Genomic DNA, 19125 nt, shown 5'->3' with positions numbered 1-19125 from the left:
GCATAAAGGGGAATGCCGACATTTGGCCCAAAAGTGCCCAGCATATTTTTATCGTGAAAAAAATGATATAAAATTCGTTAATTTTTTTTAAGTTTAAACACTTATGTAAGATAAATGTATTCAAAACCATTTAGCAAGTGACAAAACCTTACTGTACGATGCGTTTGTCAAATTGTGTGATTTGTGTTTGTAAATCGATTCTATGGAAAATATTTTTCAGACCAGACCAGAAATTTAGAAATTATAAAATTACAAATCCCCGCCAAGAATCGAACCTAGGACCTCCCGCTAATAAGACCACAGCACTTACCACTGCGCCAGGGAGGTCGTCAAAAATAGAAATAATTTGTAACATTGAAACGCTCTCATTTTTTGAATCCATTATTATTATTATTATTTATTTATTATTTAATTAATCCATATTTTAACAAATTAATTGCTGTATTATGTACTGTTAATTCACTATAGTTTCATGGGTGGGCACTTAAGGGCCAAATTCACTATGGCCACCTGGCATTCCCCTTTTGAAAACGCACTTGCCATAAAGTACCATTGCTCTATCTACGGGTTCACCGACAAATTAAGGACTAAAATCGTACTTTTGACATGACAGTTGACACATAGAGCTAATATGGCGAGTGCGTTCTCAGAACGAATGCACTTTATTACCTATTATTCGATGTTTCAGAGTACACGTTGATACAATTGTATGGGTCTGTATATAGTGAATAGATAGATAACCATAGTGGAAGTGTTATCACATTACAAAGCTATTATTTTATTACGGTAGAATTTTGCATAATTTTATGTACATAGCTGATAAATTGAAAACAGATGTGTATAAATGATAAAATAAAGTTCGAATATAATAGACAATTTTCTTTTATTTACACACCTATGTATAATGCGCACACTATGGGTCGAGATGGCAATCGGGGTATGAGACGGGGGGAAGCTCCGTACACCCGTACTTCACCCGCGCTATCCCGCACCGGGTTGGTGCGAGGGCTGTGCGCAGCGTCCCCACCCCGATCGCCATCTCGACCTGTCGCGTACTATTTTAGACGCGGGGCCATAAAGTTAGGATGTATGTAAGCGGGACATACACAAGAGGCGACGATTGCGACCGACGGGCCTGATTAATATTAAACAGAGGTGCATTGCCCGCGTGCTGCGCCGACTAAAAATATTTTATTAAAGAATATCTTTCGTCCCGCCACCACTACACATTTTGTGCGACGCGTCCTCCCTTCGCCCGCGATCGGCGCCTCTTGTATATTATGTCGAGTTAGTATATCCGATAAAATACATAAAAAATAAAATAAAAAAAGATTCCGACGAATTGAGAACCTCCTCCTTTTTTTGAAGTCGGTTAAAAACATCCTGTACCTATATTGTGGTCTCATTGAGCGATCCCAAAAAAACATTGTGGTCCGATCCAAAAAAACATCCTGTAGATTGTGGTCAGAGTCTCTTAATAGTTATAACTATTCACACTTGATCCCTACATTAGTAACAATAAATATTGCACAGCCACGTCTTATCTGTCGTACTTTTCACTGTGGTCGTGGTTTTCACTGTCGTACATTCTACTACTTATCTCTAGTAATATGTATGCCTACCTACCCTAGTTTCTTTTTATAAGTAAGTACATAGAGAAAGTTGCATCATGTAAAGGTCGATATGGCAATCAGGGTATGAGGCGGCGGGACGCCCCGCACATCCGCACGGCACCCGCGCTATCCCGCACCGGGTTAGTGCTGGGGCTGTGCGGGGCGCCCCCATCCCGATTGCTATGTCGACTTTTCGCGTACTTGTAGCACTTAGTATTCGATACTACGGAGCGCAACGGCAGCAGCGCGGCTCCCTAGGTAGTAGGTACGCTCGCTCCCTTGTACAATCCATCCATCCTAATTATAAACGCGAAAGTGTGCCTGTCTGTCTGTCCGTCTGTCTGTCTGTCTGTCTGCAAGACTTTCACGGTTCATCCATTCAACCGATTTTTACGAAATTTGGTACAGCGATAGCTTGCATCCAGGGGAAGGGCATAGGCTACTTTTTATCCAAGAAAATCAAAGAGTTTCCACGGGATTCTTAAAAACCTAATTTCACGCGGACGAAGTCGCGGGCATCATCTAGTAGTCAATATTTTGGAACTAAGTAGGTACCTACTCCGCCTCACGCGTTGATCTTGCTTATCAATCTGGTTTTGACAGTAGGTATTTAGTCGAGATGACGAGTGACGAGAGAACATTTTATTTTACCATTTCACTAATTATGAAAATGTACCTATAAAATTTGTTTCATTTTATATTTTGGTATCAATAAAATATTATAGCAACGTCCCATAACGTACCGCTACATCACGAGAGCGGTTGTAGTTTGGAAGCGTGTGCGCAGTACCTATCATAACGCGAAAGACCAGTCTGTTACCGCAAGCCACTGGGAGCACATTCTCCATGTCCCAATGAGAAGTGCAACCATCAGTCGTGTGTATAACCAGTGCTTCTAGTGATAAGTGACAGACTCATCATGGAACTACAAAATCACAAGGAGGAAAATGGTGAGAATAGCACTTTTTTTGCGGTGAAAGTATATGTGCTTTGACTCTCATGGCCTCGATATTGCGAATATTGTGTCTTTGAACCTTGACAATATAAAACAGATAAGTAGTATGTACAGGTACAACTAAAGGAAATAAACAACATTCCTACAGTCAAAAATTGTGCACTATTCCGCAAGGAAATAAGTTAAACGTCGTCGCGTAAAAATAAGTAATTTTAGTTAAGTAGGTAGGTACCTACCTAACTACTTCAAGTTGAATAAACAGTAAGTAATAAATTAGTGCCAAAAGATAAAATGTGCAGATAATATAGTCTAGTGTACCTACCTAAATGCGATTTAAATATTGTAACATTATGCAAAACATAAAGGGGGTTACCGCGTTGTAGGACTGCGCGATCTTTTAGCTTTCTCAGGACCAAACAACTTAAGAAAAGGTAGGTAGGACAGGTAGGTAGGTAGGTACAGTAACAGTATTTTGAGACGAATTACTCGAGTTGGTTCAATGTAAGGTAAATAAAATAAAATCAATATACCTACTTAATCAGATAAAATGATTCGTACTACTAAAATATTAGAATATTATAAACGCGAATGTGTCTGTTTGTCTGCCTGCTAGCTTTGTACCTACGGCCAATCAGTTTATCTAAGCGATTTTGACGGTATAGGCACAGAGATAGCTTGCATCCCGGGGACGATTTAGGTACCTACCTAGGTCACGCTTTTTATCCTGGGAAATCAATGAGATGCCAATGCATTTTAAAAACCTCAATAAGTAGCTACACGCGGACAAAGTCTGGGGCATCATTCCGGTTTCACTTTAAAGAAATACTTATCAAGTTTTACTTAAGAAGTTGTCAAAAATCAGAACTAAGTACCTAGGTACCTACTAGGTACGTAAGTAGGCTTACCTATTTAACTGAATTTAAACGTAGGTACCTAGTCGAATTGAAGCGACTAAAATCGAAGTTACCTACCTGCCAACATATTAATGTTAGCAGGTAGGTAACTTAAAATAAACATTGAATGAAATATGGTATAGAACAGAATGGCTATGAAAAATCGTGTTCTATGAAATTGTCTTACATAATAATAATGTGACAACTGGCCAAAGTTATAAGGAAAAGCGAGGGTCCGCAAACATTTTGTTTGGAGTGGCCAATCCAGTTCGTTATAGGTAGGTAGCATAGCATATGAATAAAATAAATAAATTGGCATTATTGTCCCTTATATTATATCTTAATAAATGTCTTCTTAAGTAGGTACCTACTTGGATTATGTTTTATCTATGTTTACCCCAGCGGTATTGCCTTGACCGTTAAGCTTGATTGCAGTTTGCATTTCATTGCATATTTCACGAGATTATTTAATGGAGTAGGTATTTACTACCTATTTGGTTGCAAGGCTTGTACTTGAGCGTGATAGTATCCGTGACGTGGCTGGATACTACCTACTTACTAGGTATTTACAACCTTATAGGTAGGTACCTACCTAGAAAATTTACCTACTTACAAAATATTCGGGTATTCCTGCATTTAAGGTGCTTAAGTACCAATATTTTAAATAACACCTGAAACGATAAACTCATCATTGGCTTTGGAAAGCAAATTGTAACTAAGTAGGTAGGTGTTACTCGTACTCGTAATTATTTCGGATTTTATCAAGCGATCATCTGATTGAATTCGTTCTCTTACAGGGGTTACAACAACAGACTCAGCACCAACACAAGACCTTATCCAGAAGGCGACAGGTTCCTTTGGCAAATATCAATTATGCCTTTGTTTATTGATATTTCTAACCAAATTCCCAGTGGCATTTCATCAGATGGCCATTATATTTCTGTCCCCAAAAGTGGAGTATACTTGTAAGAACAGCAATCTCACGTGTCCATGTCCTGAACCGGAATATGACACCTCAATATTTACGAATACAATAAGCATGGAATGGGATTTAATATGCGACAGAAAATGGCTGACCAGTTTTACACAAACATTGTTCCAATTGGGAACTTTGGTGGGCAGTGTAAGCTTCGGAATGGCTTCCGATAGGTAAGGTAATAACGGAAAACTACTTCATTATTCAATAAATTAGTGTGTCCTATTTGCAGATAGCGTACTTACGATATTTAGCTTAGTTGTTTCCTCCTACTTATTGTATTTCCAACCAACATGAGATTTTTGCAATGAGATTACTATCGATAAATAATAATATAATAATATGGTAGAAGTATCAAATAGGTATTAAAGTTTACATAATTATATACACCACACCCGAATATGATAGTACACCAAACAACAAAACAAACATTGATTTTTTACCTTAGAATCTAAATTTTAATTTAATTTTATATTTGACCTCTGTAATAATATGGGTTCAATTTGCCTGAAATAAATAACATTATTATTATTATTATTATAAGTATAGTATATTATCATCATAAGTAATTAATAGTGGAGGAAGGAAGCATGGTACGTGGGGAGATGTCTACCTACCTTGAATTAGGTATCTACTTATAATAATCACTCAATTGGAGCAAGGAAATTCCTTGACTCGAGGAGAAGGCGTATGATAACCTTTGCTGCGTTTCCTGCTTTTAATTGGGAACACTAAGAAAATATTTATTATTCCGTTACAAGTTAGCCCTTGACTGCGATCTCACTTGGTGATAAGAGATGATACTGTATGGCAGGTTCATTAAACCTATAATACCCCTGATCGGCTTCTACACGGCATTGGAACGCTAAATCGCATCATGAAAATATACTTAGTAAATAGAAATCGTTAGAAAAAAACCTTTATTTGTTGTAGATTTGGAAGAAAAAAGCCTTTATTAGTGGCAGTAGTAATACAAGTTTCTATGGGAATAACTGCTGCCTATATTCCTGAGTTTTGGACATTTACTTTCATCCGCTTCTTGGTTGGGATGTCGGTTGGCGGAACAATGGTTACGGGATTCGTAATCATCATGGAGTTCGTAGGCACAAAATATCGGGATATTATCTCTGCACTGTACCAGACACCTTTCAATTTGGGCCACATGTTGCTACCAGTCTTTGGATACTTCTTCAGGGATTATACGAAGTTTCAATTCGCAATTTCATTGCCAACAATAATCTTACTGTCTTACTTCTTTTTGGTGCCTGAGACAGCGCGGTGGTTGATAGCAGTAAAGAGAACCGATGAGGCAATTGTTGTGTTGGAACGAGTAGCTAAATTGTAAGTAGGTAGATTTATTTTTATTTTAAGTCACTATAATAATATGATGCCAGCTTTGATAGCCTAGTGGTTAGGACGTCCGTTAATTAAATATCACTTGATTTAACGGTGAAGGAAAACATCGTGAGGAAACCTACATGCCTGAGAGTTCTCCATAATGATCTCAAAGGTGTGTGAAGTCTACCAATCCGCATATGGCCAGCGTGGTAGACTATGGCCAAAACCCTTCTCACTCTGAGAGGAGACCCGCACTCTGTAGTGAGCCGGTGATGGGTTGATCATGATGATGATGATGCTGATAATAATATGAGCCTTAGCTGTTGTTTATGACTTGAGTACCGCCAAAGTAGATTCATTTTTGTGGTGATTCAATGATGAGACATGTTAATGATGTTTTTATTTTTGACCACAAAAAAAAGGTTTTTGACTTGGCATAATTTTAAATATTATTTACAGAAATAATCGTCCAACAGAAAATATCCGAAGGGATGTGGAGCTATATCAAGAATCCGTGGAGAAGAGTCAACTTAAAAAAGGCAGTATACTGGATCTATTTAGAACTCCCAATCTAAGGAAAAATATTGCTGCGATGTCATTTAATTGGTTAACGTGCAGTTATTGCTTTTACGGTGTATCTCAATACGTAGGACAATTAAGTGGAAACGTGTTCGTAAATGTTGCAGCCAGTGCCAGTGTTACGTTACTTGGCACTCTTGTGTCCATTCCTTTAATGAAATTGATAGGCAGGAAAACAATTTTAATAATATTTAACTTTATATGTGCCTTGTGTTTGTTTATATTGGCTGTTGTTCCAGAAGGGAATATAGCAGCAGTTATATTGGCAAGTATAGGTACAGTAGCTAGTTTTATTAATTTTGTGGTAGTTTATTTATATTGCACCGAATTATTCCCGACAGTAGTCCGTAATGCGGCTATAGGATTCTCGTCGATGATGGCCCGAGTGGGTTCCATGTTGGCACCTTTTGTTATAGGAATGAAGGACGTTGCGGAATGGATGCCCCCAGTGGCTTTTGCACTATTCCCACTTGCAGCCGCATTTATTACATTTGTTCTTCCTGAAACGAAAGGGTGTGAACTAATGACTACGATAGAGGAAGGAGAGCAATTTGGTAAAAAGAAAAAAATGAGTGATAATAAAGACTAAAGTAATAATAATATTTGTTGCAAATGCAACATTAGGTAGGTAGACAACTTTGTAAATATAAGGTTTAATTTAGCAATTACCAATTGGGTTTCATTTACTAATCAATCCTAATCACTAACTTTCGCTTAGTATTCATATTCAATTTATATAAAAGGCACGTCTCTTTAGATAGGAACCTAAATTAACTATCTATTATTATCAATGCGTGGTGAGAATTTTAAAATGTGAATTTTGTTTATGTGGAAGGCATAGGTACAGACAGTTTTTTTTTTAATATATTAATTATTAACATAGGTACTAGCTAATTGATCCAATTTAAGGATGTGGTTAATTATAATAATAATTGATGTTGCACACACAATACGGCTATGTTACGTTATCAATTCACAGTTCACACAGTTTAGTATGATGATTGGCTACTTCCGTTTTTTGGAAACTTCGTCACATTTAGTTCGTAACCATGAGTTGTAAGTGAACCTAACACGATTCTATTGTAGGTACATATATTATGCGAACTATTTACTATGTCGTCATCACTCATAAACTACCTAAAAGAATTTCGGACAATGTAGAGAAACAATTTATGATTGGAAAATATAAACTCGGTGTTTTGGTGTTCGGAGTTAATTTTTTCATTATCTCTTATGACATTATGATCTTTCACAATATTTACTCGATGATTATATTTTTAGGTACCTATGTATGTTCTTATTACGATACCTCTCTGTACAAATTATACTTTAAATAAGTATATAAAATATTACGTATGTTTTAATTTTTTAGCGTTAGGTAGGTAGGCAAGTAAATAAGAATCTACTTAAGTTAAAGTGAATAAGTTTTTCCACCTTTTCCAATTGCATCTAGGTACCTCTAATATTCTTGTAGTAGTTCTGTGTAGGTAGGTGCCTAACAATTTCTGAACTAAAGGAATGCTTTAAATATTGAACTAAAATAAGGCGTGGTTTATATTAGAGATGGAGAGTGGTACACACTGTAGAGTGTAGACGTGGCGCAGATGTAGAACAGATGCATTTCCCCCTAACTGTGTCCCCTACAAACCAAATATGGCAATCTTAACTAAGATTTTTATTTCGTTGTGCGTCTTTAATGACCTGGGCAGAGCTCGGGAAAATGGGATACAAAGATATTAAGTATGCATCGATATTACGATGGTATCAAAACAAGTATTTCTTTATCCACGTTCTTCCAGAATATACCTACCAATCTCATTTTATCTCATCACGCTTATCGATCTGTTAGATAGTAATTGTCTCAATTCATTGCGATTAAAGAGATACGCCTATCCTTTAAAGATGTGAAAGAATAGGTACTTAGGTAGATAAAGTACCTACCTACGTCAAATTCTTTTCATGGATTTTTATGTTGCCAAGATATTCCGCAGCCTTTTACTTCCGTTAACTCTACTTTTAAGAAGGCACTTTTAGATTATGCTTAGGTACTTTAGAATTTATTTGAATGAGGACTGAGCACTGACCATTTAAATTTCAGCGTTAATTTATTTTTGTGAAATAAATAAATATTTTACAGATTATTGACCTCAAATGGCTCAAGCACAAAGGTATAATGACCGATGGGGACGGGTCGGCAATATGTAAAAACCGGTCAAGTGCGTGGCGGGCCACGCGCAGTGTAGGGCTCCGTAGAACCAAAACTTAGCCATGATAGTTTTCCTTTAAAATTGATTATATATACTACTGCTGTGAATTTTTTCACGTTCCTATATTTATACTACCATTTGGCGAGAAAAAAAATCATCCCCAATTCACATAGTAGACCTACCCTAAAACAATATTTATCACAATTTTATTTCACCACTTTGTCGGCGTGATTAATATTTATACCCAATGCCAAATTACAGATTTCTAGCACTAATATATATATATAATAATAATAAAATCTCTGAGATTAACCGAGGACGGACGGACAGACGGACGGACATGGCGAAACTATAAGGGTTTCTTGTTTACTACGGAACCCTAAAAATGTGCAGAAACGGATTCCAGAATTTATTGTACTACTTCATTATCTTACTGCAAATCTTGAATGCATAATATTATCTTTGTGAATTTAATGTCTTCCGTTGGGAAAATATGTTATACTGTTTAAGTAAATGAGGTACAGTTATGTAGATACTTAATAATAGTTACCTATGTAGATACTAAAATATAAAACATTTTTACTTACTAGAGACTCAATGTTGTGGTTAAAATTGATGACGTTTCCTACCTCATCAGAAATCGTAGTTTTTAATATATCCTCGAAAATCTAAATATAGTTATTGAATTTATTATTATGGAATCAGAAAAGCAACTCTCGTGTTTTTTACTCAGGGAATGGAAAGGAAGTACCAATTTAACAGTTTATTTCTCTACCTAATTAGGTATCTTACACTAGGCCATCGTGATTAGGTTCAATTATATGACGTCGGAAAAACTCAGAAATAATCTAAAGTTATTTATTTTATCTCGCTACGATCATATAATTATTATTTACCTAGAAATATGGTTCAAATACACATAAATGATCTCATTGGAAACTTTGGAAGATACCATTTTTGGCTTTGTGCTTTGATATTTTTCGGTAAATTCGGAACAGGGTTGCATCAGATGGCTATCATCATCCTAGCTCCTCCTGCAGTTTACACTTGCCCAAACAGTAATTCTACGTGTTGTGAAAATCCCGTTTATGATACAACTACGTTCAGTCGGACTATTGTAACTGAATGGAATTTAATATGTGATAAGTCGTGGCTCAAGGATTTCACACAAACTGTTTTTCAATTTGGTGTTCTTATTGGAAGTTTAATATTCGGAATAGCCTCTGATAGGTAACGCACGTATTAATAATATTCAGAAATATATTTGTATTGTCTTTAATATTACATGAATTAAGTAAGTACAATAAATTTATAGAATACCTAATATGGAATAAGGTGTTTCCAGATATGGAAGAAAAAAGGTATTGCTAGTATCAGCGGTATTACAAATGTTTACTGGAGTAGTTGCAGCTTTTATGCCAGATTTCTGGAGTTTTACCATCATTCGATTCATTTTGGGACTTGCTGTTGGAGGTGTTATGGTAGCCGGCTTCGTTTTAATCATGGAATACGTTGGAACAATTTACAGAGACGTAATATCAAATCTATTTCACGTCCCGTTTACTCTTGGACACATGGCATTGGCGCTTTTTGGATATTTCATAAGAGATTACGTAATTTTTCAATTTAGCATATCTGTTGCGAATTTGTTTATGCTGATTTATATATGTTTCTTGCCCGAGTCGCCAAGATGGTTATTGGCTAAGAACAAAACTTCTAAAGCGATAACAATAATGGAGCGTATTGCGGAAATGTTAGTACCTATTACCCATTTGCTATCTCTGCTTGTGTAACTTAGGTAGATATATTATCCTTCTAGCACGAATTAAAAATAAATTTTGCAATAATTAGCTATCATGTTTTGAAAAATAACTAAGTAATATTAATTTTACTCTGCTATTTATTTAATTAGTCTAGGAAAAATCAAAAATATTTAAATATATTTTGGACCCGCATTGCTAATTCAAATGTTTTATTCATTTTACAGAAATTATCTTCCCAAAAACGAAGTTCGGCAACAAGTTGAAACATATCAATTGCAGTCTATAAGAATGAGACAAAAGAAAGGAAATGCTTTAGACTTATTTCGTACCCCTAATTTAAGGAGTAATATTTTGGTAATGTCCTTCATTTGGTTCGTGTCGAGCTATTGCTACTATGGAGTATCCCACTACATCAGTCACTTGACGGGCGATATATTTGTCAACGTAGTAGCCAGTAGTGGTGTCTGTTTATTCGGCTGTTTCTTAGCTATACCGCTTGTTAAATTTATAGGACGAAGGATATTGGTAATCATCTTTAATATCTCCAGTAGCATTTGCCTCGTAGTAATCGCCTTTATTCCTGAAGGTATAGGATCTGTTATCATGGGTTGCGTCGGTGTCTTGTTTAGCTTTATGTCCTTCATTGTAGTATACTTGTATTGTACGGAAATGTTTCCAACTGTTGTTCGGAACTCAGCAATTGGAATATCCTCAATGATGGCACGATTTGGTTCTATGGTAGCACCATTTGTAGCTGGTCTGAGACCGCACGGAAAATGGTGTGCTCCAATAACATTTGGAGTATTTCCGATTATTGCTGCGATTTTGTGCATTCTTCTGCCCGAGACGAAAGATATTGAATTACCGATGACTATAGAAGAAGGCGAAGCAATGGGAAGAAACAGCATTCAGCAAAGACATGCAAGTGCAATGATAGACGACAATGGGGAACAATTAGCAAGTATAAGGGAAACAGAAAAATAAATTCGCGAATCTTATGTAAATTGCTATTTAAATACTAAATGGGGTCTTCAAGTTTGATACATAATTAATTAATAATAATGTTGAAATAAAATGCGGAATCACAGTCGGGTGTTTAATATTCAAGAACGCTAAGTAGATAGACGATCCCGTAGTATGTAAACATATCAAATAGGCATAGATATATTTATCAGTATGTATAGAATATATGTAGATACCTGACTTGTTCAGACTAAGTCAGGTTTGATGTTCATAAAAACACAAAACAAAAGTAAGTATCTATTAAACAAGTACCTTCAGTTTTTAGGGTTCCGTACCTCAAAAGGAAAAACGGAACCCTTATAGGATCACTTTGTTGTCTGTCTGTCTGTCCGTCTGTCTGTCAAGAAACCTACAGGGTACTTATCCCGTTGACCTAGAATCATAAAATTTAGGCTGGTAGGTAGATCTTATAGCTGTCATTTGGGGAAAAATCTGAAAACCGTGAATAGGGTTAGATCACACAAAAAAAATTTAATTGTGGTCATGAACTAATAATTAGTATTTTCAACTTTCGAAGTGAGTGACTATATCAAGTGGGGTATCATATGAAAGGTCTTCACCTGTACATTCTAAAACAGATTTTTATTTATTTTTATGCATCAAAGTTTTTTAATTATCGTGCAAAATGTCGAAATAATACGACTGTAGTACGGAACCCTCATTGCGCGAGCCTGACTCGCACTTGGCCGGTTTTTATTTATTTATAGTACATAAATTATTTATTTATCAGACTTAGGTATGTGGTGCAAAATACCATTGTAGACGTGCATTTCATGTTTAAAACTATGGTTTGATGCATTTTAATGTAAACTAGATGATATCTGAGATTTATAAGCCCCGACTAGTATTTTACAATATTATAACACAGCATTTGTTATGTAAAGTGAACTTATGTTATGTATTTTATTATAAGGGTTCTAATCTAAAGGAATTTCTAAGGCTTCATTTTAACCCCTCGTCAGTGTATGTTGGCCATCATGGCGTCAGGTTTGCTGGTTTGTGCTGCCTGGTATTATACGATCATAGCTGGTAAGACAAACTGTTTTAAATGACTATAAGTGTCTCTTTTATCTAAAAGTAGAACTATTTCATTATTGATTACTAGCATTCGTTGGTTTTAATGCAAATCTATCAAGCAATACATAATTTAGCTATAGGTACATAAGGCAGTTATTTCAAAATCGCAGGCAGGAACTTCAATTTCATTTATTTGTTTCAATGAAGATGTAGGTACGAGTAGCTAAGCTGAATCAAATAAATCTGTTGGATAAGAATTGTTGAATTTTTAAGAGTTGTTGTTTCTATCTATTGAGTAAAATATCAAAATTCCAGGTTTTTATATACTCTACTGCCCTGTCATGTATCTGATGTTTCTCAAACACATATTGTACAGAAAACTTGTTGATGTGCTATTTGCATTATGGGAGCTGTATCCAGTGGTAAATTATCTATTGCTATTATTATGATTGTTACATTTGCTTTATGATTAGAAATTTACTAGAAAAATATTTCTCTAGGCCCTGTTTCAATGGTGTTACAAGGCGGAACTACATCATTATGGCGATTATGTCGATCCAAATGAAACTACTATCATCGTGATGAATCATCGTACAAGAGTGGATTGGAATTATGTTTGGATCGCTTTGTACCACGCAACACAAAAGCCTTATAAAAATATTGAGTGCATCTGTAAAGGGAAATTTATTGACAAACCGCCAGATGTTAAATCCGATATTCTTGATGTCATGGCCAGAGGAAAATCAAAGATTAAATTTGTTTTGAAAGACGAAATCAAGACCATTCCTGGAATGGGTAAGTTGAACATTGGACAACTTGACACTAATTTACGTAATATCGAAATAGATAGGTAGGCAAACAGCATTAAACTTTGTTACGCTAATTTTAAGGAAGGAAGGAGAACTACCTATTATCTCAATAAAATATGTTCTATTGACGCTAACGATCACTATTTTAATAAGTACAACATAACAACCTGTAGTAAAATACCTAAGTAAGAGACGCGTAAGTATAGTTGCTGTTGCAACATTTGTCGTGGCACTTAGCAACGATTTGCTGATTCCAAGAAAACCTAGAGTTTTGCGATGTCCAATTGAATATCATTCACGTATTTTCAGACGTATCCTGGACGTTCAAATCCTCACGATTTTAAAATCTCGCTGATAATTTCTGATACCTACCTCTCGAGTCTCGAGGTACATTTTAATTTACGTATCTACACATTCGTATTAATGAGGTTAAAAAACTGCTAATTTCAATCAATTCTTCCACATTTCCTTCGTGTCCTATAAAACCTTTCTTTAAATTTTTGACCATGCTTCCCGACGCCTACGATAAAAAATATATTGAAAAAAGAGCAACTGCTGAGGTTCTTACCGGCTTCTCAGAAGAATCCGCTTCCAAACCGTTATAGTAGAGTCTAGATATTTATGATAAGTGGCACAAGCTAGCCTAAGTACATGAAATAAATATATAATATATATTATAATTAATATAATTTTTTTAAAGGTTGGATTATGCAATTAAACTACTTTCTCTACGTAAAAAGGAATTGGCAGGAAGACCAAGTGAACATGTCACAGTTCGTGGATTACTACAAAAGGTTGCGATACCATCCGCGCGTGGTGCTGTTTCCCGAAGGCACTGACTTGAGCGACGACAATAAACGGAAAAGTCAGAAGTATGCGCTTTCGAAAAAACTGCCGGTTGGTAGCAATTAGTGATTTTATTATTTAGTCTTTGACGATAGAAAACCTCAAACAATGCAAAGAAACGTGCACGGTGTGAATGTGTTTATAAATACTCAGTGTATGCACCACTACATTTGTAAATCTAGCCTTACAAATTGTGCACGCATACGCGCGCGTCATGTCCTATCGTGACCTGTTTCCGCCCCGCATCAAGATTAGAGATTAGAGCTAAAATAATATAGTTTGTAGTAATAAAGTAAAAATTAAATAACTTTAAAATGTCATTTCGCTTAAAAATAGCACAATGATCGATCACAAAACTGAATATTACGGTTATGCAGTTTTATACTTAATTATTAAGTTTTTACTGAAAAATATTACCTACTATACTTAATCAGTAAGTACCCTTATTATAAATGCGAAAGTGTGTTTGTTGGTTTGTCTTTCAATCACGTCGCTACGGTGCAACGGATTGACGTGATTTTTGCATGGGTATAGATAAAGACCTGGAGAGTGACATAGGCTACTTTTTATTCCGGAAAATCAAAGAGTTCCCACGGGACTTTTAAAAACCTAATTCCACGCGGACGAATTCGCGGGCATCAGCTAGTACTTACATAATAGGTGCAATTCATCAGACCTCTGAACAGGTAGTGCATTCCGTCGTTTCTGAATATACTTACCTACCTACATATAATAATAAATAATAATAAAAAGCTTTATTAGCTTTATTAGTAAGGGATAAACCCTTACTAATTAATTTTACATTTTTTATCTATAGTTTAAACTAGATATTCTTATTTTTATTTTTCCCAACTTACTTAATATTTACACTAAACAATTTAAATAATCTAATCTCTACAATAAAAGTTTTATATTGCACTTTTTTTACTTAAGTTCTATGTAAGGGCCGCCAGTGGCGGTAAAAGCCTCCTCCATTTTACTCCATGTACACCTATCTCTGGCCAGCGTACTCCAAATCTTCACCGCAACTTTCGCGAGGTCGTCTTCCCATCTTTTTAATGGTCTTCCGGGTCTTCGCTTCCAATACCTACTTACTTAATTTAATTTTTAATAAAAATATCTGTATCAAATTCGCGTAGGTATTGATGTGTGCAATGTCGTAATAATAATCAGGGTGCAGCCCACTACCTTCTATGTATATAATATAAAAAATAATTACAATGGGTCCGTGCCAGCAGTGTTGTGTGTAAGTATCTAGGCATAGTTAAGTAGGTAGGTACCTATGTAATGGTAGGTCATAATTAAAACCGGTCAAGTACGAGTCGGACTCGCACACGAAGATCTTGTACAATTGAAGAGTTATGCATTGGCACCATTGAACAAGATGTTTTAAAACTTGTATGTGCAAAATTGCTAGTTAACGATAACAGGCGCCATCTAATATGTGGTTTAGTAAAGGAAAAAAGTAACCCTTATAGGACCACTTTGTCTGTCGTGTCGTGTCTGTCAAGAAGACCTATAGGGTACCTACTTCGTGTTGACCCAGAATCATGAAATTTGGCAGGTCTTTTACTTGTGTTATGAGACCTACCTACTTGCCTTTCATGATTCGAGGTCAACGGAAAGTACCTACCTACCCTATAGGTTTTCTTGACAGACATGACAGACAGACGGACAGACAGACAGACAACAAAGTGATGGCTATAAGGGTTCCTTTTTCTTTTGAGGTAGGTACGGAAGCCTAAAATTGAACATTGAGTTGTTTCAAGTAGGGGTTAAGCAGTGCTTTTATGCTTCTACCACACTGGAGCCCAGTAGGTACAGGGACGTGAACATCAGTACCCTTATTATAATTGCGAAAGTGTGTTTGTTGGTTTGTCCTTCAATCACGTCGCAACGGTGCAACGGATTGACGTGATTTTTTGCATGGGTATAGATACCTGGAGCGTGACATAGGCTACTTATTATACCGGAAAATCAAAGAGTTCCAATGGGATTTCTATAAAACCTAATTCCAAGTAGACGAAGTCGCGGGCATCAGCTAGTAAAATAATATAGTAATTTGTCTAACTTGTAGAATTACGAATACGTACTGCATCCGCGGACAACTGGCTGGGCGGTGCTCTGCTCACGCATGAGGAGCTCGGGCTTGGCGTCAGTGTACGATGTCACCGTCGCTTACGACACACCAGCTCAGACTGAACTGGACCTATTGAGGGGGATAATGCCTAAACATGTGCACTTCCATTTTAAACGGTAAGTTCCTTCACCATCATCAACCGACCTCCACCTACTGAGAACTTAGTGTGCTAACTACCTACCTAAAGGCTATAGTTAATAATAGGTATTTATAACTATATGCACCTTTATCCACCTATCTAGATATACGATTTCTACGTAACAATCACAATTAAAAGTTGTTCTCCTTCAACACAAAGTTCGAGTCTCGAGCTGAATTATTGCAATTTAAAAGTTAAATCAGATAAACATTCTAAAATTACTTACCTATACCTAGATGGTTCTAGGCTAGGTCGATAGTATCTACTATTGACCTACCTGGTCGATAGTAGATACTATCGACAACCCGCGAACGTGCGAACAGCCTCCGCGGGTGACGTGCTCTGAGTGACGTGCAGGTGTGAAGGGCGGCCCCCTGCCTCATACCCCGATTGCCATCTCGACCTGTCGCGTACTATAGTAATTGTAGGTAATACTGACATTTTAATTTACTATCCGGAAGTAAATTCTGGCATATATCTAATTATAACAAATTGTTTTCTATGCCTTGGTTGAATATAATATTTAAGCTTATTTGCCTGTCATGCCTTCATTATATCTTACAACCATGGAATAATAGAAATTGTTCGATCTTTTACAATAAATTTAAATATTCCACACTTGTTAAATTATTATTTCAGGTACCCTATCGAGGATCTCCCTTGCGAAGAGGACGAATTAAGAATTTGGCTTCAAGATCGGTGGAAAGAGAAAAATATTAGCCTGGAAAGATTTCACAGAGACGGTAGGTAATTTTATATCAGTCTAAAATAATGTTCATGTCACGGAGGAGAGAAATGTTCATGTTATGCATTGCGCTAAACGTGCAACATAAAAATACTTATCTAAGTAATTATTAAGTATACTTACTCATGGCTAAGAATAAGCCACGATTAGAATTATTAAGTACCTACCTAGAAGACTAAAATATTGCCTGAGGAGCAATTAACTTTATTTGTATACCTTTATGTATCTACGCTTTAAACGCTACCTACCTACTTAACCTAATTAAAATCACAAGGTAATTCTTTAGAAGCGTCGTTAAATAAAATCATTTTTAAGTTTTAATTTAATTTATTGTATCAAACTAGGTAGGTACCTCCTACCTATTTTACAATATTTAAAATACTTTTAAATATTGTAAAATAGGTATTTTAAATACAAAATTCAGTCTGTCTACTTATTTCTTTGCCACAGGTACCTACTAGGTACTTTTTATCATATTACTATGTTATTTAATCAAAGTCTATCTAAGAAGTAATAGGTACCTACCTATTTACTTTACCTATTCCCTATATACCTACTTACTTATTTGCTTTCAGGTACATTCATAGATTTCGTGTCGAAGAATCCTCCGAAAAAGAATGAATCCAAATCGCTCCTAATTGCAAAGTTAGCGTTCGTTTTCTGGACGGCTATTGATATTTTATTTCTTTACTGTATTTTATTCAGCGTGATATTCAAGTTTTGGGTTATCTACCACACTTTGCTATTCATTTTTGTGACAAAATATTTCGGTGGCTTTCATAATATTCAATACAGAATCCTGGATAAAGTTAACATTTATGAAAAGTTCTTTTGAATTAATCCAAAACCATTACCTAATATCTAATGTAGAGAAGAACGTTGTCATTGGAAGCCAATTGAAGTACTTAGACGTACAAAATAACACTAAATACGAGTAAGTTAGATATTAGTTATAACGAATAAGTTAATTAGTTATTAGTTATGTCAAAGTTTTCTTTTCATCCTCACTTACCCACCAAGTCGTAGTCATTTGGTGGTCTATGGGAGAGAGATGTCCCATATAATATTATGAGTTTCTCTGAAGAATTATAATATTTGAAATCCGCTGGAGAACCAAAGTCAATCAAGCAAGATCAGCAAGTTGAAGTGGTATTGGGCAAGCCATGCTTGTCGTAGGAGCGATGATCGCTGGAGCCAAATAGTTCTAGAGTGGAGACTGCGAACAAATAAGCGTAAGTAGGTTGAGCTTTCCAGTAATATGGAACGACAGTAAAAAGGTGGTGGAAATTGGCTGGATGAACTTGACTGACAAGGCTGACGAGAGGGTGTGGTAGCGCTCCTTGGGAAATGCTCTCTCTTAGCAATGGCCGTCGCGTCCGCAGGATGAAAGTATGTAGATAATGATGAGAAGTTAGGTAGGTATTAAGTATGTCACCGACTTCACGTGAAAGTTGTACAAGTACCTACACCTTTCACGTGAAGTTGGTTTACCTATAAAACGTTTTGAATATTTCAGCACAACTTTGAAAAAGGTTGGTCAATGCATGTAATTAGTAAGTATTAGGTATTTGATGTAGGTAAGTACTTACCTACGTCATGGCCTAAACTAAAATGTTATTTTTGGTTGGATCAGGATATTTCATTAAAATTGTCTGTTAATAATATTTATCTTTTTTTATGTATGTACTTAGGTATTTCACGGCGTAAATAGATAACTTAGCGTTATTATTGCTACAGCGATTATAAATTTTATTATCGCAATCACCAAATAGCAATAATGTGTTGCAACTTGTAAGTAATAATGCTAAATAAAATAGTTCAATACAAAAGGGTAAGTTTTATTTCTTCTAGCTGTCGTTATATTTTGAGGTACCTGCTACCTTCCTATAAAATTAATGATACTTTTCTGCGTCTAGAAGATTAGAATACCTACTTGTACCTAGTAGTCGCGTCCTAGGTAGGTACCTTAGTATGTACTTACTGCAAGTATTCTAATCTCTTCAGACCATTGATACAGCCTCCGTATAATTATTGTAATGTAAGTTTAATAATCAATTAATTTAGGCGCACTGCAGTGCTTAG

At 35.9% G+C, this 19125-nt stretch overlaps 4 protein-coding genes across 10 annotated transcripts in view; 2 read left to right on the top strand and 2 right to left on the bottom strand.

Moving 5' to 3' along the window:
• The window catches only part of LOC117986694 (organic cation transporter protein-like), a 109899-nt gene that overhangs the window by 36276 nt on the left and 54498 nt on the right, over positions 1-19125 (bottom strand). The gene's annotated exons all lie outside the window — the stretch shown is intronic.
• Positions 1-19125, bottom strand: part of LOC117986288 (beta-secretase 1-like) — a 121593-nt gene that overhangs the window by 59305 nt on the left and 43163 nt on the right. The gene's annotated exons all lie outside the window — the stretch shown is intronic.
• Positions 2387-7022, top strand: LOC117986352 (organic cation transporter-like protein). Its single transcript, XM_034973189.2, has 4 exons — positions 2387-2563; positions 4259-4610; positions 5371-5778; positions 6235-7022. The coding sequence occupies exons 1-4, from the start codon at positions 2533-2535 to the stop codon at positions 6941-6943; spliced, it is 1500 nt and encodes a 499-aa protein (XP_034829080.1). The 5' UTR covers positions 2387-2532; the 3' UTR covers positions 6944-7022.
• On the top strand, positions 7140-18872 carry LOC117986356 (lysocardiolipin acyltransferase 1-like). 7 transcript variants are annotated; one of them, XM_034973195.2, is made up of 8 exons: positions 11347-12376; positions 12680-12786; positions 12865-13159; positions 13874-14070; positions 16097-16275; positions 16938-17041; positions 17619-17994; positions 18091-18872. In XM_034973195.2, the coding sequence occupies exons 1-7, from the start codon at positions 12313-12315 to the stop codon at positions 17876-17878; spliced, it is 1206 nt and encodes a 401-aa protein (XP_034829086.1). In that variant the 5' UTR covers positions 11347-12312; the 3' UTR covers positions 17879-17994; positions 18091-18872. The 7 variants fall into 7 exon arrangements, with proteins under 7 accessions (XP_069357862.1, XP_069357861.1, XP_069357860.1 ...); XM_069501763.1 differs by lacking the exon at positions 11347-12376 and adding an exon at positions 12391-12573; XM_069501762.1 differs by lacking the exon at positions 11347-12376 and adding an exon at positions 12391-12577.

Source organism: Maniola hyperantus, chromosome 11 (assembly GCF_902806685.2).
Source record: "Maniola hyperantus chromosome 11, iAphHyp1.2, whole genome shotgun sequence".
Taxonomy (NCBI): Eukaryota; Metazoa; Arthropoda; class Insecta; order Lepidoptera; family Nymphalidae; genus Maniola; species Maniola hyperantus.
Note: the sequence above shows the minus strand (reverse complement) of the source record. Positions and strands in the feature narration are given on the sequence as shown.

What these genes read in the sequence shown, in the direction of transcription:
- LOC117986352 (XM_034973189.2), top strand. Translation starts at nt 2,533, where the DNA reads ATGGAACTACAAAATCACAAGGAGGAAAATG. An exon ending in AAATCACAAGGAGGAAAATG is followed by an intron (nt 2,564 to 4,258) that starts GTGAGAATAGCA and finishes GTTCTCTTACAG; the next exon opens with GGGTTACAACAACAGACTCA. An exon ending in TTCGGAATGGCTTCCGATAG is followed by an intron (nt 4,611 to 5,370) that starts GTAAGGTAATAA and finishes TATTTGTTGTAG; the next exon opens with ATTTGGAAGAAAAAAGCCTT.
- LOC117986356 (XM_069501760.1), top strand. Translation starts at nt 9,466, where the DNA reads ATGGTTCAAATACACATAAATGATCTCATTGGAAACTTTGGAAGATAC. An exon ending in TTCGGAATAGCCTCTGATAG is followed by an intron (nt 9,792 to 9,906) that starts GTAACGCACGTA and finishes AGGTGTTTCCAG; the next exon opens with ATATGGAAGAAAAAAGGTAT. An exon ending in ATGGAGCGTATTGCGGAAAT is followed by an intron (nt 10,315 to 10,548) that starts GTTAGTACCTAT and finishes TTCATTTTACAG; the next exon opens with AAATTATCTTCCCAAAAACG.